This window comes from Colletotrichum aenigma (assembly GCF_013390185.1).
Source record: "Colletotrichum aenigma strain Cg56 chromosome Unknown KSG_Cg56_contig09, whole genome shotgun sequence".
NCBI classification, from domain to species: Eukaryota; Fungi; Ascomycota; class Sordariomycetes; order Glomerellales; family Glomerellaceae; genus Colletotrichum; species Colletotrichum aenigma.
Window position 1 is genome coordinate 1,525,766 of NW_023500915.1, and position 22,722 is coordinate 1,548,487.

At 43.5% G+C, this 22,722-nt stretch overlaps 3 protein-coding genes across 3 annotated transcripts; 1 reads left to right on the plus strand and 2 right to left on the minus strand.

Moving 5' to 3' along the window:
* Positions 1-1,853: 1,853 nt before the first annotated feature.
* On the plus strand, positions 1,854-6,297 carry CGCA056_v013100 (uncharacterized protein; the record flags this gene model as incomplete). The annotated part of the gene is made up of 4 exons (XM_037328344.1): positions 1,854-2,023; positions 2,085-2,361; positions 3,295-4,678; positions 4,850-6,297. The coding sequence occupies 4 exons, from the start codon at positions 1,854-1,856 to the stop codon at positions 6,295-6,297; spliced, it is 3,279 nt and encodes a 1,092-aa protein (XP_037172864.1).
* Positions 6,298-7,108: 811 nt separating this feature from the next.
* CGCA056_v013101 (Transcriptional activator protein acu-15) lies at positions 7,109-9,918 on the minus strand (the record flags this gene model as incomplete). The annotated part of the gene is made up of 3 exons (XM_037328345.1): positions 7,109-8,690; positions 8,744-9,341; positions 9,411-9,918. The coding sequence occupies 3 exons, from the start codon at positions 9,916-9,918 to the stop codon at positions 7,109-7,111; spliced, it is 2,688 nt and encodes an 895-aa protein (XP_037173363.1).
* Positions 9,919-19,901: 9,983 nt separating this feature from the next.
* Positions 19,902-21,908, minus strand: set8 (SET domain-containing protein 8; the record flags this gene model as incomplete). The annotated part of the gene is made up of 4 exons (XM_037328346.1): positions 19,902-20,015; positions 20,289-21,176; positions 21,375-21,524; positions 21,642-21,908. The coding sequence occupies 4 exons, from the start codon at positions 21,906-21,908 to the stop codon at positions 19,902-19,904; spliced, it is 1,419 nt and encodes a 472-aa protein (XP_037172862.1).
* Between the last annotated feature and the right edge of the window lie 814 nt (positions 21,909-22,722).

Sequence of the window (22,722 nt, forward strand, 5' to 3'; positions counted from 1 at the left end):
AGCGTGTGTGAGCCATACTCGGAAAAGAAGTTTCATTAGGCTGGACGTAATGGCTGTCTCTGGCTAGAATCACATGGAAGACATTGGATACTCGTACGTGGGTTTCCAGGTTCGTCATAACAGCATTATATTAGGTATGTCACGACTAGTGAAGTCGTAAGAACATCATTTATCTGTACACAATCGATTGCTGCTATGCCACAATCGCCAATCTTGCTTCAAGTAACGCAACACGGTTTTCACTCATGATCCCGTCTCCAGTATGACATGGGCCCCAGATTCAGTTGGAAGGCCACACACGACGCCGCCATCTTACACATCGTATCTCATTGGACAGACTGTATGCAAGGTCCCTTTCCCGCATCACGGCCTGGCCCGTCGTTTTCGGGGAGCGTCTTGACGGTCAGCAATGCGCTATTCACTGCATTCTAAACCTGTCAAGATATCTTCGCCTGCCTGTCATAGTGATCTTCGGCTGCAAGTCTCGCCTTTTTTCGACAAGACACTGTCTCATGACGGTTTCCATTGGCCGAATGCTGGCAATAGTTTGTGCAGTCATATGCAAGCACACTCTGCACGGCAATCCGAGCCTTCTTACGGACCTTTTGAAATGAATGGCAGGCCTGGTCCCAACCGACCTAGCCTGGTCATTTGAAGCCGCGGTGCCATTAAAGATCATTATTTTCTCCGCGCCTCAGAAGTCCGTGACAGAGCCTTCTACCCCTAATGTATTCTGTGGTCACGAATTCTCACAAGTGCTCAGCTTTGGTGCCAACTCACAACATTCAAGTCAATTGATCCCAACCCGCTTCATAATTGCAGAGATCACCATCAATGGAATCATGATGTTCTTCGTAGGCATACTTCAGGCAAGGCTGGCGATGTGTTATCGTTCGATCTGCATGCCCAGTCTGACTAGACTGATCGGGTGATGAATGGACCAAAAGAAGCACCACCTGCTAGCAAAAGTAGCAAGCTTCCGTAGCTACCCGAGGTGAGCTGCTGGTCATCTGCATGCATATATTGTCTCAGCTACCAACCTCTCATTCAAATTCAAGCACGGGTCGCATACCCGATCCGAAGGTTCCTTTAAGATAAGACTGCAATGCCGTTTAGCAATGCCACGCAGAAGATAATGAGAGCGTGCTTACCCTGCCTTTTCCTAGACTCGGCTTCCCAGGGTCCGCAATAAGTCATATCTACGGTGGTGTATGCGGTGCCCTTTGTGTTAAGCGTTCCAGGGCTTTCCCTCTTTCAAAACCGTCATTGAGAGGCATCGATTTCCCAGTTCTTCGCCTATTGTGGTCATGCCATCGCCCTTGTGCTAGGCATGTCGCCCTTCCTAAACACAGAACTTACTTCTTATTCGCCACTCAGGCCGAATCCTATCAAAGTCCAAGATAATGGCAGATCCAACAACAAAGATTTCGGAAGTCATGGAGAAGGCAGCTGCGACGGGTAGGCAGCGCAAGAGCCACTACTCGTTCGGAGATGAAAAGGGCCTCACTGCAACCGTCAGCGCATCTGGTAGCCTTTTGCGGATCACTCAACATTTTCCCGGGGAAAGACACGGTTTCTGTATAGATCACCCAGAAATGCTGGAGCCCTATTTGGTACAAAAGCGTCTTGAGAAGCTCCTTTCTTGGAGCAAATCCACGCCTTCTCCCAGTGATGTGATCGGACTATCCATCGATTCATTCTGCTCGGACTATTTCACTGACGACATGATCAATGATCGATGGCCAATCTTTTACAGAACGTGTAACTCGGGAGTCAATCTCACAGTCAAATACGTAGCTTCCGAGGGTACACTCTACCAGATATTCCAGACTAGTTCTGGGACAAAAACCGAAATGCTGCCTCTGGAAATCACCCCTGATCTACTTATTCGGAATCTCGACTTCATTGACGAGGCCAACAGCTTCAATGAAGCCGGGGTATGCAACGAAAAGGTCTATTCCTATGAGATCCGGGGGAACAGTCTGATCCGGGAGCATGAGAATGGCGACAAGAAACCGGTTCTGTGTATACAGGCATTAGACGAGGAGACTTCATTCGGCAAACCTTCACTTGAGTTTGTTCAGCCAGCCCGCGATCAGCCTGCTCAAGATAAACAACCTGTCCAAGATCAATGCTCTGCTCAGAACGAAGAACCTATTCAGGGCCAACAACCTGCTCCAAACCAAGAGCCAGCCCATGATCAACAACCTGCTCAAAACGAAGAATCTACTCATGACCAACAGCCTGTTAATCAAAAGCCTACTCAAAACCAACAGATTGTCCAACATCACCAGCCTACCCAAGATCAACAGTCCGCACGATATGATCGGAAAGTTCACGGGCTACTTGCCAGCGGCCAAAGTAAGCATGGTGCTTCTGGTTCTGTCTACTCGATTCGACGAAAGTCAACGGCACCCAAATCGCAGACTCAGGATGACCCAGACCATCGTTTTCAGGTGATCATCCTTGCATATAGGGTCGATTACGTACCGAAGAATGAAAGCCCTGAAATCACGCCAGCATTGTGGAGCAATGTTTCCGATACTACCAACCGGCTGCTTACGCCCTGTTCACGTCCTCCTTTGGCTAACACCCCTGCCATGGACTTCTTCTTGGGAAGAAATTTGGATCACATCATGTCTGTCCGCAGTGTTCCTGTGCCCAAAGCTCCGGATGATAAAGGACCACCAATCGCTCTCACGTGTGGCGATGTTGACGGCCATCGAGTGACCACAGCGGCTAGCTTGTAAGTCGAAAAGGTCTCCTCCCATAGCATTTCACATATTGACGAAGACCGTGGCAAATAGCTATGCTTTTCAGACCCTTTTACTGGCTCTCGAACATTTCAGATCCCTGCATTCCCTGCAGCCATTAACGGCCTTGAATTGTGAATGTCACTTGGAGTCGCCTGCTCCTTACATTTGTGTAATGAGCAAACGTATCGAGCGCATTTTTTACGGTCACATCAAATGGCTTTTATACAAGGCAGCCATGCCTGGAGAGCCTTTTTGTCCCCATTAATGGGTCGACGGAAAGAAGATCAAAGGTTGGAAAAAGAACAAGTACCTTCCTGGAAGATGTCTTGTTGATACCCCTTTCCAATTGATCAAGGCAGGCGACTTCCAAAGATGTTTTGGAGACCATATGCTCGATAAGGAAGTCATTAGAGACGTCGTGGATAGCTGGATCGAAGAACTCGAAAAAGTTGACCAGCGGGGAGTCTATGCATTTCCCCGATACGACAAAGCGTCAACGCGAAGCTTTTATCTCACAGATCACGTACTGATTTGGCAGGCAGTGAAATCTGCAGAGGCTCTGGGAGCCAGTCCCCGGACATCAAAAGACTACTCCTCAGGATGTATTCAGAAGAACATAATCAAGAGATTCACCACTCGAAACCCCGTCTCTGGAGAGCGCATGATTTCTGTAGGACGGAGTGCTTTCCAAACGAGATTCCTCCTGCGTTCGAAAGATTCTGCGCTTTTCCGCGCCATGGAACTCGGGTTGTTTGATACTTCGAAGACTGAAAAGGGCAGACCGGACCAGAAGAAATCCGATATCTGGCACAACAAGATCGGTGTTTGGAAAAGCACCATCGAATGTCAAAGACACCACAAGAGCAACGACGACATGTTGTGGGAAGACCCTCAAAGATTCGCTCTGTCAATCATTATGGTTAGGTACTTGCAGAAGTCTATCAATCTACGATCAAAGCAGGAGATGTTAGAACAGGCTCTGTCGGTTTTGTTCAGCAGCTTTTCGGCTAATGGGCTTTTCCCTGGAAAGCTAGACAAGCTCCATGAGCCGGTCCTTTACGATAACGAACTCTTGCGGGATACCTACTGGGGAAACACTTTCGAAGTACCTTACCTTCTCTGGAAGTATTGCTCGGATTTGAGCGACAAATCGACATTCTACCAGAAGCCAGAATATGGCCCGCTGAACCGAATATCCAAAGATGAGAGTCCGATAGATTTGTATCTTGGAAACCAGATTTCCAATATTAAAAGGGAAATCCGTGACCAGGAATTGGGACTTAAAGGCTCCGAGATTCTCCTTCAATGCTCAATGAAAGATGCGTTTGCGTTCAACAATTCTGTGAACGTAAAGAACATTGTGGAGCTTCAAGACGAGTGGCTGTATAATATGCCATCATTTTTCGTCCCAGCAAAGTCTCAAAAGGACGATACACAGGAAAAACTCATCGGAGACGCTGGATCTCAGGTTGTTCAAGACCAAAGTGAGGCCAGTTCAATCATTGCTCAAGACAGCAAAGGCTTTACTGGGGCGAAATTGGATTTGCTGAAGCTCAATTCTCCCAAGTCTGTGAAGAATAAGGAGTTTTCCGAGCTTGTGGACAAGGAATTCTTCTCGACAGAAGCTGAGATTGAAAATATTGTAGCCAGAGGAAGAGCCCCCGATCATGCTAAAAAGAGAATATGGTTTTTCAAATCCTTGAAGCCATCTGAGAACATGCCATGTCTCTTGACTGTCTCAGAGAAGGAGGTACAAGAACAGAAGGCAGTCGAACATTTCCTTGATGAGCACAAGTCTTACAATAATTCTTTTTGGGAGGAGACTAGCACGGTTTTCAACACATGGGAGACACAACTTCACTTATCTCTCTACTCAATATGCTCAGGTGGAATAGAGAAGGAGAAAAAGGGCAGCAGCACAGGTGAGGGAAACAACATCATCTTTCCAGGCCTTACGGAATGCGGAAAAATCACGTCCGTTAGAAAAGCTATCGCAAGCTTCCGTTTCGAAGGCGACTTTTTTGATCGATACTGGACGTGTCGCGTCTTGCTCGCCGACCCGTCAAGAGATTAGACGTATGAAGGCCCGACAGGAGACACTCAGAGTGAGAACAACAGCGAAACCGGCAGTGATGATCGCCGGACGGAGAACACCAGCAGGAAAAGTATTTCGCATGTGAGCGATGACGAGATTGAGACTAGCGAGGAAGAGGATGATGAAACCCCGATCATCGAGGAATACGAGGTTAAACTATTGATGCATCGCCGAGCAGTTAGGCAGCGCAGAGTTCTGGAGCTGGTGCTTTTCGACGTGATGATTTCAGACATGAACTTATCAGCGGACGGAATTTTGAAGACCACGAAAGAACTCCTCGAAAAGGGAAAAGACAATATGCGCAGATCATTCGATGCCACGAAGGGAAATCTTCATCCAACCGGGAATGATGAAGTGGAAAGACTGGACTACAACGGCTTCCTCATTGCGAGCCAGCGCTTTCAAGAGTTCCAGAATGGCCTCCGGAAATTCGAGGGAAACCTTGCCCAAAATTTAGGAATAATCGATGTCTGGTTGCAACGAGCCAAAACTCGGGAGGCAGAAAGGCCGCGATGGACCTTCAACGACGAAAGCCGCCATCGAGTTGACATCTTAAAGTGGGTTGCTCGGAATGATCGTCAAATTCGAGACCTCAGAGGCTACCACAAGAAGGTCTTGAACTTGATTGAGTCGACCGCGAAGGATCTCGAACACATGCGCACTTGGTTGGACATCTTGCGAAACGACTTGGACCTCAGACGCTCCGAAGATATCAAGCGCTTCACGTATGTCACGGTAGTGTTCCTGCCGTTGGGATTCGCAACTGGTATTTTCAGTACAAGTGGATCACCCGCGGGGAAAACCTTGGTCAGCATGATTCTCACCGCAATTTCAACCCTGACCATCACCTTGCTGGGATTGGTTGGGTACAAGTTCATTGACTCCCCTCGAGCTAGGAAGGAATTGTCTGATAGATGGGTGGGGTTCAAGGCAAGATTATTGAGATTTGTGGTACTGGCAACGATACTCATGTTGATGGCACGGTTGAAAGACTCTTCATCAAAGGAGTCCAACCAGCAAAAGCATGAGAACATGCGAGAAAAGAGTGAGAAAGATGCACAGGGGGTTGAAGGTGGTACGGCAAAGAGACAGCGAGACAGTACAGCAGAGAGGCAACAAGATAATACGGTAGACGAACAGAGAAACAGTACAACAGAGAGGCAGAGAGGCAGTACAATGGCGGAACAGAGAAGGAGTACGGAAGAGAAAGAGAGAAGCAGTGCGGAGGAGGATGAGGTAGAAGACCCAACAACAGACGAGGTTAAACGGGCTGCCGAGAAATGGAGCTGGGGCGCAATTGTGCGGAGCTTGAGGAGAACTGGCACCGGTAATGTGGAGAGGACATTTCAAGAAGATGTCGAGAGCCGTGGTGCCAGCGATGTAGGTACTGCCGCCGAGGTGAAAAGACGTAGCATAGCATCACAGGACCGAGTCAATCCGGAATAGGAGACAGAGGGCCCAGTACTTGCTAATACCATTCAGTCAATCCATTGAGTTCATTCAACATACCAGAGAAGCAAAGGAAAATATTCGTGGATGTTAGTCTCACACTAGTTGCCGTTTCGTAGCTTGAGTTAAAAGGAGCTAGGAGGGTGGAGGAACAGGAAAGCTCTAGAGACACAGGCAACGGACCCGACTTTCGATGGTTGGAGGGTTCTGTGGCTAATCGCTACGTACCGTCAGAGGATCACCTAGATTTATTGTCGGTGGCTCACAATTTAATGTACTGCATTTTCAACCCAGCCTGAGGCAATCCCCAGGCACGTGCGATTCGATCAATTGTCTCACCCACCAGCGAGCCTGTGGTTTGCGCAACAGGGTTTTCACAAGAGTCCGCCAGTGGTAATGCCGTTCGAATCCGCTATTCGAACTAGAGTGCCCAACTGGCTGGCGTGATCATCTAGACATCGAATCTCAGACACTTCGATCAAGAGTCGAGCAGGTTGGTTGTCAAACAGGCTTTTGGCAGAGCGTACCGCGTCCTCACTCGAGGCTATGGAGTGACGCGTTGAACCCATGGAAGGACGATAGCAACGAAAGACATAATCATGCCACGCACGTACTCAAGCAACGCTAGACGAGGATGCTCAATCTTACAGTCATGAAAACATAGATTCTCATCCGCTATCCTAAGTAGACCCATATCCCACCTATTTGTCCAAAGCCAACCCATCAGAAAATCAACCTCACGCCGCTGACTAAATGTTAACATTCAAAAGGTCGTCATCGCTCTTATGTTTCACCAAACCTTCTCAGATCATAGCCCATAGTTCACATCTAATCCTTCAAATAGTCCGTCATTGTTCCCTGAACATGACGCCAATAGCGCGTTGCGGTACTCTAAGCTGCTGACGCTCATGTTCAGATCGCTCGCCAGATCCTCGCCTGAACTCAAGCTCTCTTCACTAACGCTCAGCACACTCTGCGGCGGGGCAGGGTTGGTTCCGAAATCGCCAATGTTGAAGCTCGCCAGGTCCCAAGAGTCTGGTGACCAGCTGTCCAGGTTCGTGGACGCGGGTGTTGTATCGCTCATCGGCGGCATACCAGCACCACCGCCGTAGATGGCGTCGTACACGTTATTCAGCCCACCATCCATGGAACCCAGCAACGCTTCCCACTCAGTCGTCGATACACCAGCGATCTTTTGCGGGGGTTGTTGCGAGTTATATAGAGTCTGGTGAGCCGCTGCCAACAGATGTTGCTGAAGGCGCGCTGATGTTGGCGATGGCGGGGAAGAACCGTTGGGCGTACTGCTGAGGGAGAGATAGTCAAGATTCTGCTTTCCACTCATTCTGACGCGGTTGGCAATCTGCGACATCGAAAGCCGATGTTGCTCTCGGCGGGCGGCGGAGACGTCATGCTGTTGTTGCTGGGGCAGGTTGTCAAACGATGGTCGCGAGCGAGAGCGGTAGAGTTCCGGACGGTTGTGGATGCTGGGCATCGTCATGCGACGCATTTTCTCTTGTTGCTGGATGAAATCGCTCTCACTAGCGGCCGCGCTGGGGAGACGGCCAAGGGTTTGCTGTGGAGACTTCTTCCTGTTCCCTGCCGCGGGAGGTGAGGATCTTTGCGGTGCAGGCATGGAAGTCTCGGAAATTTGTTGAGATGAAGCGGAGACGGGCTCATCCAACCTCACGAGCATGCCGGCGACGCGCTTCAGGTCGAAAGAACCTGGTGCCTTGGCTTTCGTAAGGATCTTCATGACGCCGTTAACGAGGCGCTCGACATCCTTCATCATCTTGCTATCCTGCTTCAACTCGAAGCTCTGGTAGAGCAGGGTCATGCCGCACAACATAAGTGTGTCCGTCTTGTTGAGGCAGAACGAGAAGGTCATGTTGCGCTCCTCCAGAAGCTGTACGATCTGGACAATGTGCTTGCTTGACTCGCCGATGGAAAGGAGCGCAGGCGCAGCCTTGTGACCGAGCGAGGAACCGACGGCCGGGCGGTAGATAAGAGTGCGCGTGTAGTAGTAAGCGAGGGCAAGAAGAGGCGATCGGCTTCCAGTGACATCGGTTGAAGGCTTGTCCTGGACGAAGTTGAGCTTGAGGTGTGCGGGCAGCGACTCGCACCATTCATCGAGTTCGGCCTCCATGGCGGACATTTGCTGCAGTGACAGCTCATGAGATGTCGCTGCAGGGTAGTTCTTCTCCATAACCTTCGCAAGGATGCGGCAGCAGCGGAACAGAGCGAGCGCGCTGGACAGGCGAGTGTACTCTCCGGGCAAAGTTGGTTGGAAACCCTTCTCAGTGACGTACTCATCGTCCGTGTCTGATGGGTATTCGGCATGGATGTCGTCTTCCTTGAGCAATTTTGGCAGGCCAAGAATAGCACCAGAAAAGCTGCGGTTGTCAGTGGAGGTAACACAGAAAGGATCAAGGACGAGGATGCTCACCAGTCAAGAGTATAGAGGGTCCAGAAGACCTTCTTGCGTGTCTCAATAGTGAGGGCGCCAAATGAGAAGCGCTTCTGGCTCTGATGCAAACCGAGGCGGTGCGACAGACCCACGGCGATGCCCTTGTAGTGCTGCAGGCGCTTGTAATCCGCTCTGACGATACAGTACAAGAGGGCCAGCTCGAGACATTGAAGGGTCACCATGGTGTTCTCCATGAGAACGGCCTCAACAGCACGCTGCCATTGTTGCTCGCAGACAGCGATCTGGTCGTAGTCAGGCTGGTCGCTCCCGAGAGCCGCAATGCCGAAGACAAGGTACAGCTGCGCAATCTTGTGGTTGTTCTTGACCTTTTCCGGGTCTGACACAAACTCCTCGTAAATGTGCAGGAAGGTTGGCTTGTGCAACACGGGGAACAACGGTGCCCATTCCTGGAAGTAGACGTTGACGCAGCGATCCGAGAATAGGCGCGGGGGGACTCTCAGAGCTTGGTCTGGCGACTTTGGCGTCAGAGGATGGCATCCTTGAATGTGGAGGAAAGCCTCGGGGTTGAAATCTGTGCACGATTTCCCATTTTCTTGCATCTTGCGCTTGAAGGCCTCTGTTTTCTCATGTTAGCATTGACGGCACTTTCGCTTGGACGCTTCGGATCGGTGCGGGGGTTACGGACCGATGAAGGCACGGCCACTGGACGGGCCCATGAAGTACGAGTCGGAGTTCTCAACGCCTAAAAGCAACGGCGACGCCTGAACGCGGAAAGTATCCTCCTTCGGCGGTGACGCCGACTTTTCCCTCCCGTCCGTGGCCGACCCGGCCGGCGAATGTGCCGACGCGGCGGCCGCGGACGGACTGCGGTGGCTACTGTGGTTTCCGTGCATTCGCGAAAGCATGTCAATCTTCTCGTCCTTCTCGTCCAACAGATCTTTCAATTCCCTGACTTCAAGCTCGAGCTGGCGCACGCGCTCCTCGAGCGACTCGGTGTAGCCTCTGGGAAACGCGCGACGGCTAAGTTTGTCGCTCGTGCGACACTCGAAGCCGACGTTGGCGCATTGAGAGCATGTTGGCCGGATACCGTCGCAGCGAATTTTCTTGCTTCGACACCGGTCGCAGGCCTGGGCTATGCGGCTCTGGGAGCTGGTGCCCACCTTGATTACCTTCATAGGCAAAATTCCGGGCATGTTGGCGGTTGTCCTCCTCTTTTTCTTTCAAGTTCACTTTGGTTGGGGTCCAAGGGATGCGATGTGTTATGTTTGGTGTCGGTAGCGGTTTACGTGTAGCCCGGAGGCTTCGGCGATTTCCCGTTCTCGATCGGTCGTGGACACGTTCAGATTCGGCGCGAGGCGTGAAGCGGTTCAACCATTCCCATACAATCAGATTTCCAGGTGGGCGTAGAACAAAAGTCGGTCGTCAATTTCGTGGTCGATTTTGCGTTTGCGATAGCAGATAAGACGGTGGTATCTTTTTTAGTCACGGAAAGGGCCACAGGTCAAAAGCAGGTCCGCGAGAACAACCCAGATCTTCCAAGCAAGAAACAAAAAAGAACAAGAGTGGAGAGGGTCACAAGTCTGGTGCTCGGAAGCAACGGACAGAGGCAAGTGGAGGAACTGGAGATGTTGAGGAAAGGAAGGATGTTGGGGTGTGTGAGGGAAAAAGAGGGAGAAGAAGTGGAAGTCGACAGTGGGAGGAACGTGAGACTGTGGAGTCCCTAAAAGAGACCCCGTGGCCGGGAGGTGGACGGGAGAGAGACCGCTGGATGGAGCGACCGGGGTGAGGGCTGGAAACTTAGAAACAGCGACTCATTCCTCATTGGAATGAAAATGGTGAATGCCTGTACCGGGATTGGGAACGGAACGGACTGGGGTGGGAGGGCACTTGGGGGCCACCACCGGACCGGCCTAGCAATTGCCTTGTCCTTGACTGGCGCTGGACTGGGAGAAGAAAGGGCAGGAGCGACCCGCTGAAGGTGAATCTGGGGGAACCAGCCCTGGGGTCCTGCTGGTTGCTGCTGTTGGGAAACTCGGGGTGGGAAGGGACGACACGCTAAGCATGGTGAGGGGAGCCAATCACGTCGAGGTAATTGTACTCGAGAAGGCGCCTAGAACCCACAGTACATCGCCCGGTCTGCCGTCGACCTCCAGGCTGCGTTGCGCTAGTTCGACCTTAGCGAGCATGCACCGGAGGACACCACCGGGGACGTCGCATTCACACTGGACTGGACGTACAGACAGACATACAGAAGCAGCAGGACAGCAGCACATCAGCAGCAGCAGCGGCAGCGAGTATCACCACCACACCACTTCCGCCACGATCCAAATGCCCTTCACTCCACCTCCCAACTGCACGTTGCTGCACCACCTCGCGAGTCACATCGTACCTTGCACCTACTTCTGCTCCTCTTCCCCTCGTCTAACGGACAACCTTAGACACTAGACAACACGCAAGAGATACGCGGGCTCCTTCACACATGGCTTCCAGACAACAACCCCCAAACCTCCCAGCCAACCAGCCTGCTACCCTGGCCCAATCCACGACGCTAAACGCAAAAAACCCATCCAGCAAACGCAGCCATGACACCACTCGACCCCGGAAGCGGGGAATTATCTGCCAATTTTACCCTCCTTCTCCAGACCTTCCGGCTCTCTCCAGCTCTCCAGACCCTTCTCGATACTCGGGACGACTTCTCAGAGGCTCTAGGCCCTCGAAAATGGCTCCACCCCCAGAATCACTTTGATGCTGTTGTTTCCAACAACCGGCCCAGAGCCAGTCATGCGGCCCTGCGTCGATTCAACCAACCCACCCACACCTCCAGAACCCCCGTTTTCCCCAGGTTTTCGCCGTTCAAGGCAAAGTTTCGGCAACAAAGAAATAGGCACAAAAGCAAACGGAAGCCTGCAGCGAAGCCTCAAATCTTCGGCAAGAATAGGAACACGGGAAACTGGGGAAGGGGCCACACCTACGTCCCTGTACTACTCGTGTACTCGGGGAGGGTTGGACAAGAAGCTGGGGTTGGCGTGACGGGGGGACTGGAGAAATCTGGGGCAAAAAAAGGATGAGGACCAACCGCATCAGCACATCGTTACACTCGTTCCGGGGCCCCATTTCGCGATATGTCGGATCGGAGGACGATCGCTGCTCTGTCACTGGTGCCACCAATTGTCCGCCGCCTGACCAAACTGAGCCTGCCTTGGCCCACGCAACCTCTACCGCTCTTTGGCCAGATATCAACGCTTTCCACCTTGCTCTCAATAGTTGGCGGTGATAGTCGTCGCACGGTTCGAGGGCTGAGCATCCAATGACACTCTCCGAGACACGCACTTCTTCAATGCGACTCCAGTGCCGGCACTCTGGCGATCGACACACAAGTCGCCATTCCAGGATCTGATGATGGCTCGTCATCGAGGAATTGACAACGTTCTTTCGTCACGCATTCCTTAGGGCCAAGAGCTGTCAAGCTTGTGCTACTGAACGATGAAGCTTTCGATGATTTGCCAACCATTCATCGCCAACAGCGTCCGGTCGTTTCTTCAATTTTGTTCCATGTCCGACGATTCACATCGCCCGACTTTAGTTCATGAACACTCACCTCTGCGATAGTGTGCTCTAACACGAAAACCGTTGAAACCGACTTCCGTTCCGCGAATGCGACACTGCCGTCGACCGTCCGAAAGGCCAACCATCTCGCATTCTACTCTCAAAGTGGTCCTCCGTGATAACCACCTACCGGAGCCCCAAGCCACAATTCTCGACATCCTATCCCGCTCCGCACTCGGGCCAACCGGCTTCGGCTGAACGGCGAACTACTCTACCCCAAATGCTCGCGTGCCCGCCTCCGACATCTTCCCTTCTCCAACTAGGCTGCTCCCTGGCATCTTCACACAGACTCTCGGTCCACATTCGGAAAGAAGGCGGAAATGTCTCGTCAAATCTCCCAAAACAATCCCATCCCAGAGCAATGGTATTCGTGGAAAAGTCAAAACGAGGCCATTATCGGTATCGGATGATTTAAGACATCCTGTCATGTTAGATAAGTTCGCCTCAGACAATGACAAGAGGACAGTTGAAATTGCGCTGCAGCAACAGCTAGTCAGCCAAGTAACGGCACCCCGTACACTACCCCATACCCCGTAGATCACGGTCAGTTAGCGCAGGCGACCGAGGAGAGGATGACGCTCTCCTCCCGCAATCCTTCGACCCCAGCTCCACCGTTGGAGCGACCCCCACTGGCGCGCGGCAGTATCACCAAGCCCGCCTTCCGCTGATGCGGGGGAGATGCATCTTTCGAAACCCGTCATCCGTTGAGCTGCAAAGTCGGGCACACTAGGAACAGAAAATCCCATTTGTGTTGAGACGTCCTGTTGCGATGCAAGGCAGACTGCCGCGCTTCAGCGTGGCAGCTCCTTCATGCAAGGACAGGGCGAGACCTATCCACTCCTTCAAGCTGCACAGGGTCCAGGGGTGCACCGCGGATCTCGCCCTCCCACAGCTCAGCATGGTCGCTGCCCCGCGGCTCCCTGCCTAAAACACGAGTGTTTCTTACTTTGTACAGCGTTCTAGGGAAGGCTTGATTTCAGGCAAAATGCCACCTTCCTCCCATGGACATTGCTCTCGCTGCACGGCATCGCGGGTCGAATATATCCTAAGAGAGGTCCGTTCCGAACGCGGCCAAGCAATGTCGATCTTCCTTTTGAATGTAGGTACGGCCACGAGGGTTAGTTGGCTGCCAAGTCTCCGTTCGTGCCTCATTGAGGACATTGGAAGACATTGTTGCACTGAGACATCGCATTTGGGTGTGGCTGCTGACGACGTCGGGTAACGGCACTGTGGCTTGCTGTCATCAGTTGGGCCCTGACATCGCGCAGGTTGTCAGAGAGAAGTCGAGGTAACAGCTTGACGCGGGGTAAATCGGAGGGTTGTCCTCGCCATGTCTTTTTCAATCACCTGTCGAGAATGAGATCGGCGTTGGAACTATCCCATGTGCCATGCGCCATGGACGAAAAGATGTCGGAGTGACAACACAGCAGCATCGTTTCGAACAAGTCTACAGGGGGGGTCAGGATAAGGCCGTTCGCATTACTCCGAGCCGTCCTCGCATATTCTCGCTCTCCAATCGCCTTGCTTCGTAACGGCTTACAATGAGTAAGAAACTACTACCCCGCGACGATAGGGCCTGACTAACAGAGAATGTTCGCACTTAGGCGATTGAGTGCCGAATGGGATCGACCCGGCCGCATGGCTTCTATGGAAGTCCGCAGGGACTAGTGGCTTAAAACCCTTTTTTTTCCTACAGCTACGGCTGGTGTGGGTGCGTATAGTAGTGCCCTCGCTTAAATAAATATATCTAATTAGTTGATTATATATATAGACCTCCTTAATAGCTATTTATTAATCTCCTACCTATACTAGCTTCTATTTTCTTTTTTAAGATAATAATTTAGTAAGTAAATATTGATATATATTATTATATAATATAAGTCTATTTTATATATATATATATATATATATATATTTTAATAATTTTTTAATTTTTATATATTACTAATATATGTTTAAGTATAATACTAATATATTTTTATTAGCTAAAACTTTAGCTATATTTTTATTTAATCTTATTTATAACTATAAAAGCTTTAGTTTAACTAAATATTTATTCATCTATAAGTATATATTTCTATTTATAGTCATTTAGAGTAATTTAGTTAATTATATCTCAAAATAGTTTTAAATATATCTTTAAAACTATTTTTAGTTATTATAATTTTAATAATATGAATATATTTTATCTCTATTCTTTTTTAATATATTTATTCATATTTCTATATATATAGCTTAAAAGCTTTATTTATTTCTATTTAATTTTTAAACTTAAATAATATTTATATTAGCAGTCTAGTTAACCTATATAAGTAGGTATCACAGTTCACTTTATACTTTCTTTTTATAATACTAAAACCTAATAACAGCACTTTAACTTATTCTTAATCTTAATAAAGCAAATAAATAAATCTTAATATAACTAGTTGTTAACGCTTAATTTAACTTATTTCTAGTAGAAGAGGGTAAGTAAGTAGGTAGCAGAGCAGCAAAACGTACTAATAAAAGCGTTATTTATAATACTATTATTTATAAAAGTGTTATTTATAACGTTATAAAGGCGTTATCTATAATATAGCAGAAGCTTAATAATAGCTTAAACTTATACTTAAGGGTATAAACTTCATAGTATGACTTTTTACTATTATAGCTTAAAGGGTTTTTATAGCTATAATATAAGAATTTAACTATTTAAATAAAGCTTTAAGCCTATTCTTTATATCTTCCTATGTATATAATAACTATAATAATTTTCCTATTTTTCCTATTTATTGTAACTTTACATAAGCTAAATAAAATTACACTAAACGACTTAATCTATAAAACTAATAATAATAAAATTAAAAGCTCTAAATATAGTAACTTTTTCTTTATTAAAAAGAAAACTCTCTTTAAATTTACTTAGAAATATCTATTTAAAATAGCTAATAAGAGCGATATATTAGAGTTATATAGCCTCAAGATTAATATAAATATAGTTAAAGCTATTAATAACAATCTTAATACTTATAATTACTTTATAAGCTTCTTTAAGATAGCTAAAATAGCCTAATCGCTTAAACATTAATAAGTTAGGAAGGGCGAATCTAATATATATTAAAAGTATAGCTAATAGCAGTAGGGCTATTAAAACTGCACCGCAGAGCAGAAAATATTATCTAATAGCGCGACAGTATAGAGGCCTTAAGGCCGCTATGCTTAGTAGAGCTTATAGTGTAGACGTCTAAATAGCGTAAACGTCTAAACAGCAGAAGAGATAACAGAAGATAGGTGTAGATTAAATATAGCGTAGGAGATAAAAGAAACTAATAGAGATAGAGGCAGCTAGAAAAAGACAGTTAAAGCTTATTATGATATTTAAAGTTCTAATAGACTGATAGAGGAGCGTAGAGGTGAAAAAGATATCTAAATCTCAACTACTTATAGTTATATAACCTAAGGGTTATTAGCAGAAAGTGAGAGGACTGTTTTAGCTTTTGCAGTTAATACTAGTTAAATTTCATAATATAAAGCTAGCGGCCTTAAATAATATTTATGTATTTTAATTTTTTAAGTTTAGTTAATTACAAGTTATTAATAAAGTTTAGATATATATTTATAGCGATATATATAAAAGCTAAATAGAATATGTTTGTTATAATAAAAGTTATAGTTCTTATTAGAAATATATATCTTTTAGTTTAAGCCTTGATATTAATTATCTTTACAATAATAAGAAAGCTAATTATATTTTTATTTCTAATAATATTCCTTTTTATATAACTATATATAATATTTATTAATTTTATATATAGAGGTATAAATATTTCTACTAATACTTTTAAGAAGTACAAATATATAGATTTAATTATTTTTATTATAAAGTTTGTTTAACCTATTTAGTTTACTTAATAGCTTATTAAGCTTATTTAAGTTATATAGCTTCTTATAGATTTAGATAATAACATACTTAATAATAAAGATATTAAGTGGGTTATATAATTAGTTTTCTATTTAATTAAACTTAAAACCCTCTATTATTTTATAAAAGGTTTTATATATCTTATAGATATTACTAACTAAAATACTAAAAATATATATACTTCTATATATTATTAATCACTATTTACTAATATTATATAGCTCTAAAAACTACTTCTTAAGCTTAGTTTACTTAGAATAAATAAGTATTTCACTATATTTATTAGTATATATATATATATATATATATATATATATATATCTTTTTTTTAATATAAAGCTTCTTAGTTTAACGCTTTAATTCATAATAATATATATAAATTAGTATTAATAATATATAGGTTTATATAAGTTAGCTAGAAGGTCTTTTTATATATTAAAATATGCTAATATATATATTAATATAAAGTAGAGTAAAGTTTTTCTTTTTATAGAAGAATTAATTATATCTACTTATTATATTATATTTATATATATAATTATTTATAATAGTTTAACTATAAAAACATCTAGTATCTTTTTATATAGAGATCTTTAAAAAGTTTATAGATTAATAGCTATATTACATAATAATTAACTAGCTATTTAAAATATATAAAATTAAAATCTTTCTTATAATTTTTAAATAATATTTTACATAATAAGATATTTATTGTAAAGTTTATTTAATATTTACTAAGAACTTATTTCACTAAATATAATCTTTTTTCTAAATAATAACTTATAAATAAATAAATCCTCTAAATACTTTAATTAGAAAAGTTTATAATTTGAATAAGAGGTTTATAAACTTTATAATAATAGAATAAAATACTATAGCGTTAAAATCTAAAATAACTTATTGTTATATACTTTTATATAGTTATTCTTTTCTAAAATATACTTCTAGAAGTATATATAATAAGAGGGTATAGCTATAAATACCTCTATATATATATATATTAATAAGGTTATATTATTAGCTATTATATCTTATATAATATTTATTATAAGGTTTTTTCTAATAAAACATCTAATTATTTAAAAGAAACAAAATACTAACAGAAGGAATAGATAGTACTTAAGTTAAACTTTACTTAGTTATTTAATATATATAGTGAATTATTTCTATGTAGCTTTAAGATTTATATAGGTATTAGTATATATTTTTAATATATTATATATTTTTATATTAATATCTCTATATATATATGATAGAATAATATAGGTTAGTATTTTAGTGTATTAAGCTAATATAGCTATGTATTATTTATTATTTATTTTAATCAAAATATTAAAATATCTTTAATTATAAGGATTTAGTAATATCTATTATAATTTATATAAAATAGTATTAAAATAAAATAGTATTAATCAAGTTTTAAAACTATTAGATCTTTAATAAAAATATCTATAATATTAAGATTAAAAGCTAATAGAGTTATTAATATTAAAGCTAGTTTATTTTTTAACAAATAAAAATTTTAGAAGCTATATTTTAATATACATTTATATATATACTTATTCTAGAAGTATTTTAGGTATTTGTAGACATATAAGCTTTTTAATTTTTAGTTTATTTTTAACTAAATTATTTCACTTTTTATCTTTATACTAATAATCTATATAGACTTTATAATATTTATATAAATTCAAAACGCTTATTATATTTACTTATAGAAGAACTAATTTCATATAGTTAATAATTAGCTTTAGTATTTATGTTGTTAGTTAAATTTTTAAATTCTATAAAATTATATCTAGCTCATTAATTAAGAATGATTTAAAGAGATTAAAAACGCTTTAGATTCTTAAAATATAAAAACTACTTTTTTATTTATATTATTTAGTTATATAAAGATATTATAGTAATATTATTATTAATATAAAAAAGGTTATATTCAAGGATATTAATATAGAATATTTTAGATTTGTATAGTACTTTTTTTATAAGAATATTTAAAGTATTATTAGTTTAATAAGTAATAATTAGAGCTTAAATTATTTAATATACTTTATAGTGAAATATTATAATTTAAGAAATAGTTATAACAATAGGGGATTAATATTAATGACTTAATATTTATTAAGCTTAAACATAAATTAAATAATAAAGAAATACATTAAAATAAATAACTAAATATGAAGCTATAAAGCTTTATATAAAAAAGGAAGGTTTTTTAATATTTACTTACATATTTTATTTAGTTATTCTCTCTCTTCTATTTATAATTTTAGTTATATTAAGAAATTTATTTTCTTTTTCTTTTTTTATAGTAATATTACTATTTATATTATTAAAAACAAAATAAAATTATTTATAAATAATAAAAAGTATTAAGAATTATTCTTTTTAAGTTTTAATAGAAAATTTATAAATAATTCTAGTTTAAAATTATATCAAAAGTATTTTTAATCTTTTAAATTTAGTTAAAAGTATATATTTCTATTTAGTTTTAATTAATGTGTTTTCTTATTCAATAGCTAAAAAAAATCTTTTAGTTTTAATGTTCTCTTTACATTCTTTTTCAATAAATATTAAAACTTTTATAATTATTTAGCTAAAGAATTTATAAATGTATTTTTTTAAATAAAACCTCTAAAAATATTAAAAGGTTTATATATATAAAATAAGTTAGTATAATTAAATTTGTATCTTTATCAATTATAATATTTACTTTCTAACAGAATATTTTAATTAATATAATGTTATAAACTATATTAATATAATTATTAATATCGATAAAGTTTTTTATATTAATAAGTAAAGTTTTCTGTTTTTATTCAAGAAATTAATTTTTTATATAAATTATATTAGGATTAATTAGATTATCTCTTAATAAGATAAATATAAGTTATAGAGGTCAAATTATATTTTAATAATATTAAATTAATAAAAAGCTATAGCTTATATATATATTATAATATTAAAGCTATATTTTTCTATTTTATAATAAATAGTAATTTATAAATAGAATTAAAAATAAATATTTAGTAAAACTTTTAGTGTTTTTATTATTATTAAAACATTTAATTTCTATTTATTTTTCTTATTTAATATATATATATATATATATAAAAGTTAAAAACTAGCTTTTTAATATTTTTAAGCTAAACATAAAAAGGGTAATATTTATAAAGTTTAAATTAGAGATTTTATAAACTACTAAAACTTTATTTATTTATAATAAACTATATAAGTTAATATTTAAGAATAAATAAAAATAAATAAATTTATTATAATTAAATTAATTATTAGAGAGATTAAAATTAAAGATAAATTAATACTATAAGTTAAGTAAAATAGTAAGCTTTTAATTTATTATTTATAATAGTTAGAATTATTCATAGTAAAATAAGTAGTTTTAGTTATAATAATATAAAGTTATTTATAGATATATAATAGAAAGAGGATATTAATATTTTAGATCTTACTAAAGATAAAATTAAAAAATATTAATTATTTGTATAAACTTTAATTAATTAATTAACTATAATAGGGCGAAAATGTATATAACTATTTAAGAATATAAGCGAAAGGGATTACTACTGTACGCGAGAGGGGTGGGCGTAAATGGTTTTGAGCTACTGGTCCCTGCGGACTTCCGTAGCTTCGCCTATCCCTCCCCCTTTAACTAAAGTCCTCCTCGTCATTGGACGCCTCGGCCTCCACTAGTTCGTTTTGGGCAACTTCCATCGATCCGAGATAAGCCACCACGTTTTCATCTGCGAGAAGTTGTGTTCTCTGCAAGGTTGGGGCAACGAGGCCCATCCCTGTTAGTCTTGGCACCATACAAGCGCGCGGGGGAAGGACAACAAGCACGCAAAAGCAGTTGAGACGGGACTCGGGGAAGATCAAATGCTGGGGCAGCGGCAGCGAATCCCCAGAAGGAATGCAGGAGGCTCAAAAGAGGAATAACGCCTTGGGCGGGGAATGGGCAGAGCATCGTATGTTTACACTGCAGCCCTGACACTGACAGCGACGCCAACGGCTGAAGAAACTGCGCGAACCACTCACCTGGTCTTCCAAAGACTTCATAGCGGCTTCCAGCAGGCTGGTCTCTTGCTCCCTTAACGTGGCAGCGGCGGTGATGCACGCCCCGCAAATGAGACCTCCTTCATTGAGCGATGCGTCGAGGTCGTCCAGGGACATGCCCGTGGCCAGCCGTTCCAGCTGGCCGGCGACGAGATCCTGCAAGACGGTAACCACTCTCAGACGAAAGATCTGAGCGAGGGGATGGCCGTCAATGTGCTGTTCGAAACACGTCGTGGTGTCGGTCACTTCTTCCTCCTGCCAAAAGACTTTTAGCTCCCGTGATCCCCCGGTGTCCTGCAGCACGCGAAAGTCAAGGCCGTCTTCCTCGTTCAGACACAGGAAGTAGGCGAAGGGGCTCTTCCAGCTGAGCGTCCCATTCGTCCGGTCAAACTCCACACTCGGGGCGCCGCCAAAGATGTGCAGCTTCGCCTTGCCCAGCGGGTCGTCTTCGAGAGGCGCCAGGGGCAGCGTGATGCGGTCGGCGGCAGACGCGGGGTCGATGAACCCATAGCTGAAGAGCATCTCTGCCCCGGATTTCGCGTCACCGTACGAGATTGTCATCTCATCCCCAGACAAGACTCTGCATCCCGGTCGCAGGAGCAGCACCACCTCGTCCTTGCTGTTTTCCTCGTAGTATGCGTTGGCCTGGGCTGAGTGGTTTGCCAGGTCCAGCACTGGGACCATGGCCTCGCCTGACTTGGGGAGCTCCAGGCAGCGGGAGCGGAACCAGGCGTCGACACGGGCCCAGTCAATGAGGGATACCTTGTCGGATTCCCAGAAGAGTTCGTTCCAGAAGGGGAGGGCTTCTGAGGTTTCGCGGAGCTCGTCGAATTCGTCAGTCAGAGTGACGATCTTGGCGGCGGTGGCCGACTGGCTGTTTGTCAGAACGTGATCCTTGTATGCCTCAAGTATGCCTAGTCTTCTTCAGCCGCAAGCTTCTTGGCTTGCTGACCGGCATATTGAGGAAGCATTTGTTTGTGTTTGCATGCGTGGCCAGTTGCGGTGCAGGGCATGATGTGATGCTCATCAAGAGCGGGTGCCCAAGACTGGAAAGCCTCATGAGCTTACCTCAAGTGATGTGCCAACCAACATTTCACGTTCCTGCTCAGTCCAGAGCGTCGTAACTGGCACCTGCGGTGGCAGAAACTTGACATACTCCGTCCACGGTGTCGACACGCCACCCTTCATAGTCGTCTTCGGCCTATCCGACAGCACCATCTGCGTCAAGAGAAACAAGCAAATATCATGCCGTGTAGACTTTTCCCCCCTCAAGCACGTCAGCAACACTGATTCTCATCTTATTCATCATGAGATGTGAGGTCTGCGCGCCCTAACCTTGTGCCCGCACGCATCAAGCAGCTGGCGGAAGTTCTTGTCCACCTTGGCGTAGCTCTCGACGGCCTCGGCGGAGAGCACCAGCTCGTGCGGTATCCTGAGCAGCGTTGGGATGTCGAAGGTCTCCTCCTCGCGGCTGAGCTCCTTGTTCACGAGCAGCCCGAGCCCGCAGCCGGGGATCTCGCGCGCCTCGACGTCGACGAGGTCGACGTCGTTGAACATGGCCCAGGTGGGCAGGGTATCGACGGGGAGTTTTGAGGTTGCCATCTTCCCTTTTGTTGGATGGGTTCGGTTAGTGGAATATGAGATGGACCTCCTCGGCTTTCAATGTCCGAGGTTTGGATTGGTGTTGAGGCGGGTGCCGTTTACCGGGCGGCGGCCGTGTTTTTTCGATGAGGACCTGGGAGGGATGGTGGGCTTGCGGGCCGAAGAAATTCGGAGTCCGGCAGCGGCAGCGGCAGGGCTCAGTGGAGAGTTTGCGCGTCTGCGGACGGTGCATCAGAGATCTGCTGTGTGGCAATGCAGGACAGAGACACTTCAGGCTTCTCGAACGGAATTTGGTTATCTTGATTTGAAGCTGCGGTTGTTCAATCAAGAAAGGCGTCGTGTTTCTCTCAAAAGTGGATGAGGCAATTCTTCGTTGGGCGCCGCCCAAGCTTCCCGTCCTTCCACTGTGGAACGGCCCTGGAAGAAGGAAGGATCCTGACGTTTCCAAGCTGGCTTCTGGGCCGCCGCACCGTCCAATTTTCTCGACCAGTAAACCTGGGTTGTGCGCAGTCTCGATGTTCATGCTGCTGCTAGCGTGCTATGCGTTGGAGAAACAGGAAAACGTCCAAGACTTTTTGACTGGGTATTGACGTCGAAGTTGGACGAGGCAAAGGAGTGACTGCATCGTTGATTTTAGCAGGTATTCATTCGCGTTTGCCACGCGGGAGACTGCTGCTACGAGAACTGCAAGCAAGCGAGAAAACATCTAACTCTTCGTTTGTTCCTTGACATGACCAGGTTCAAAAGATATATCAAGCCTTACCTGCACCTATTTCTGCTCTATCTTTATTTTATCATTTTGCCGGATTTCGTT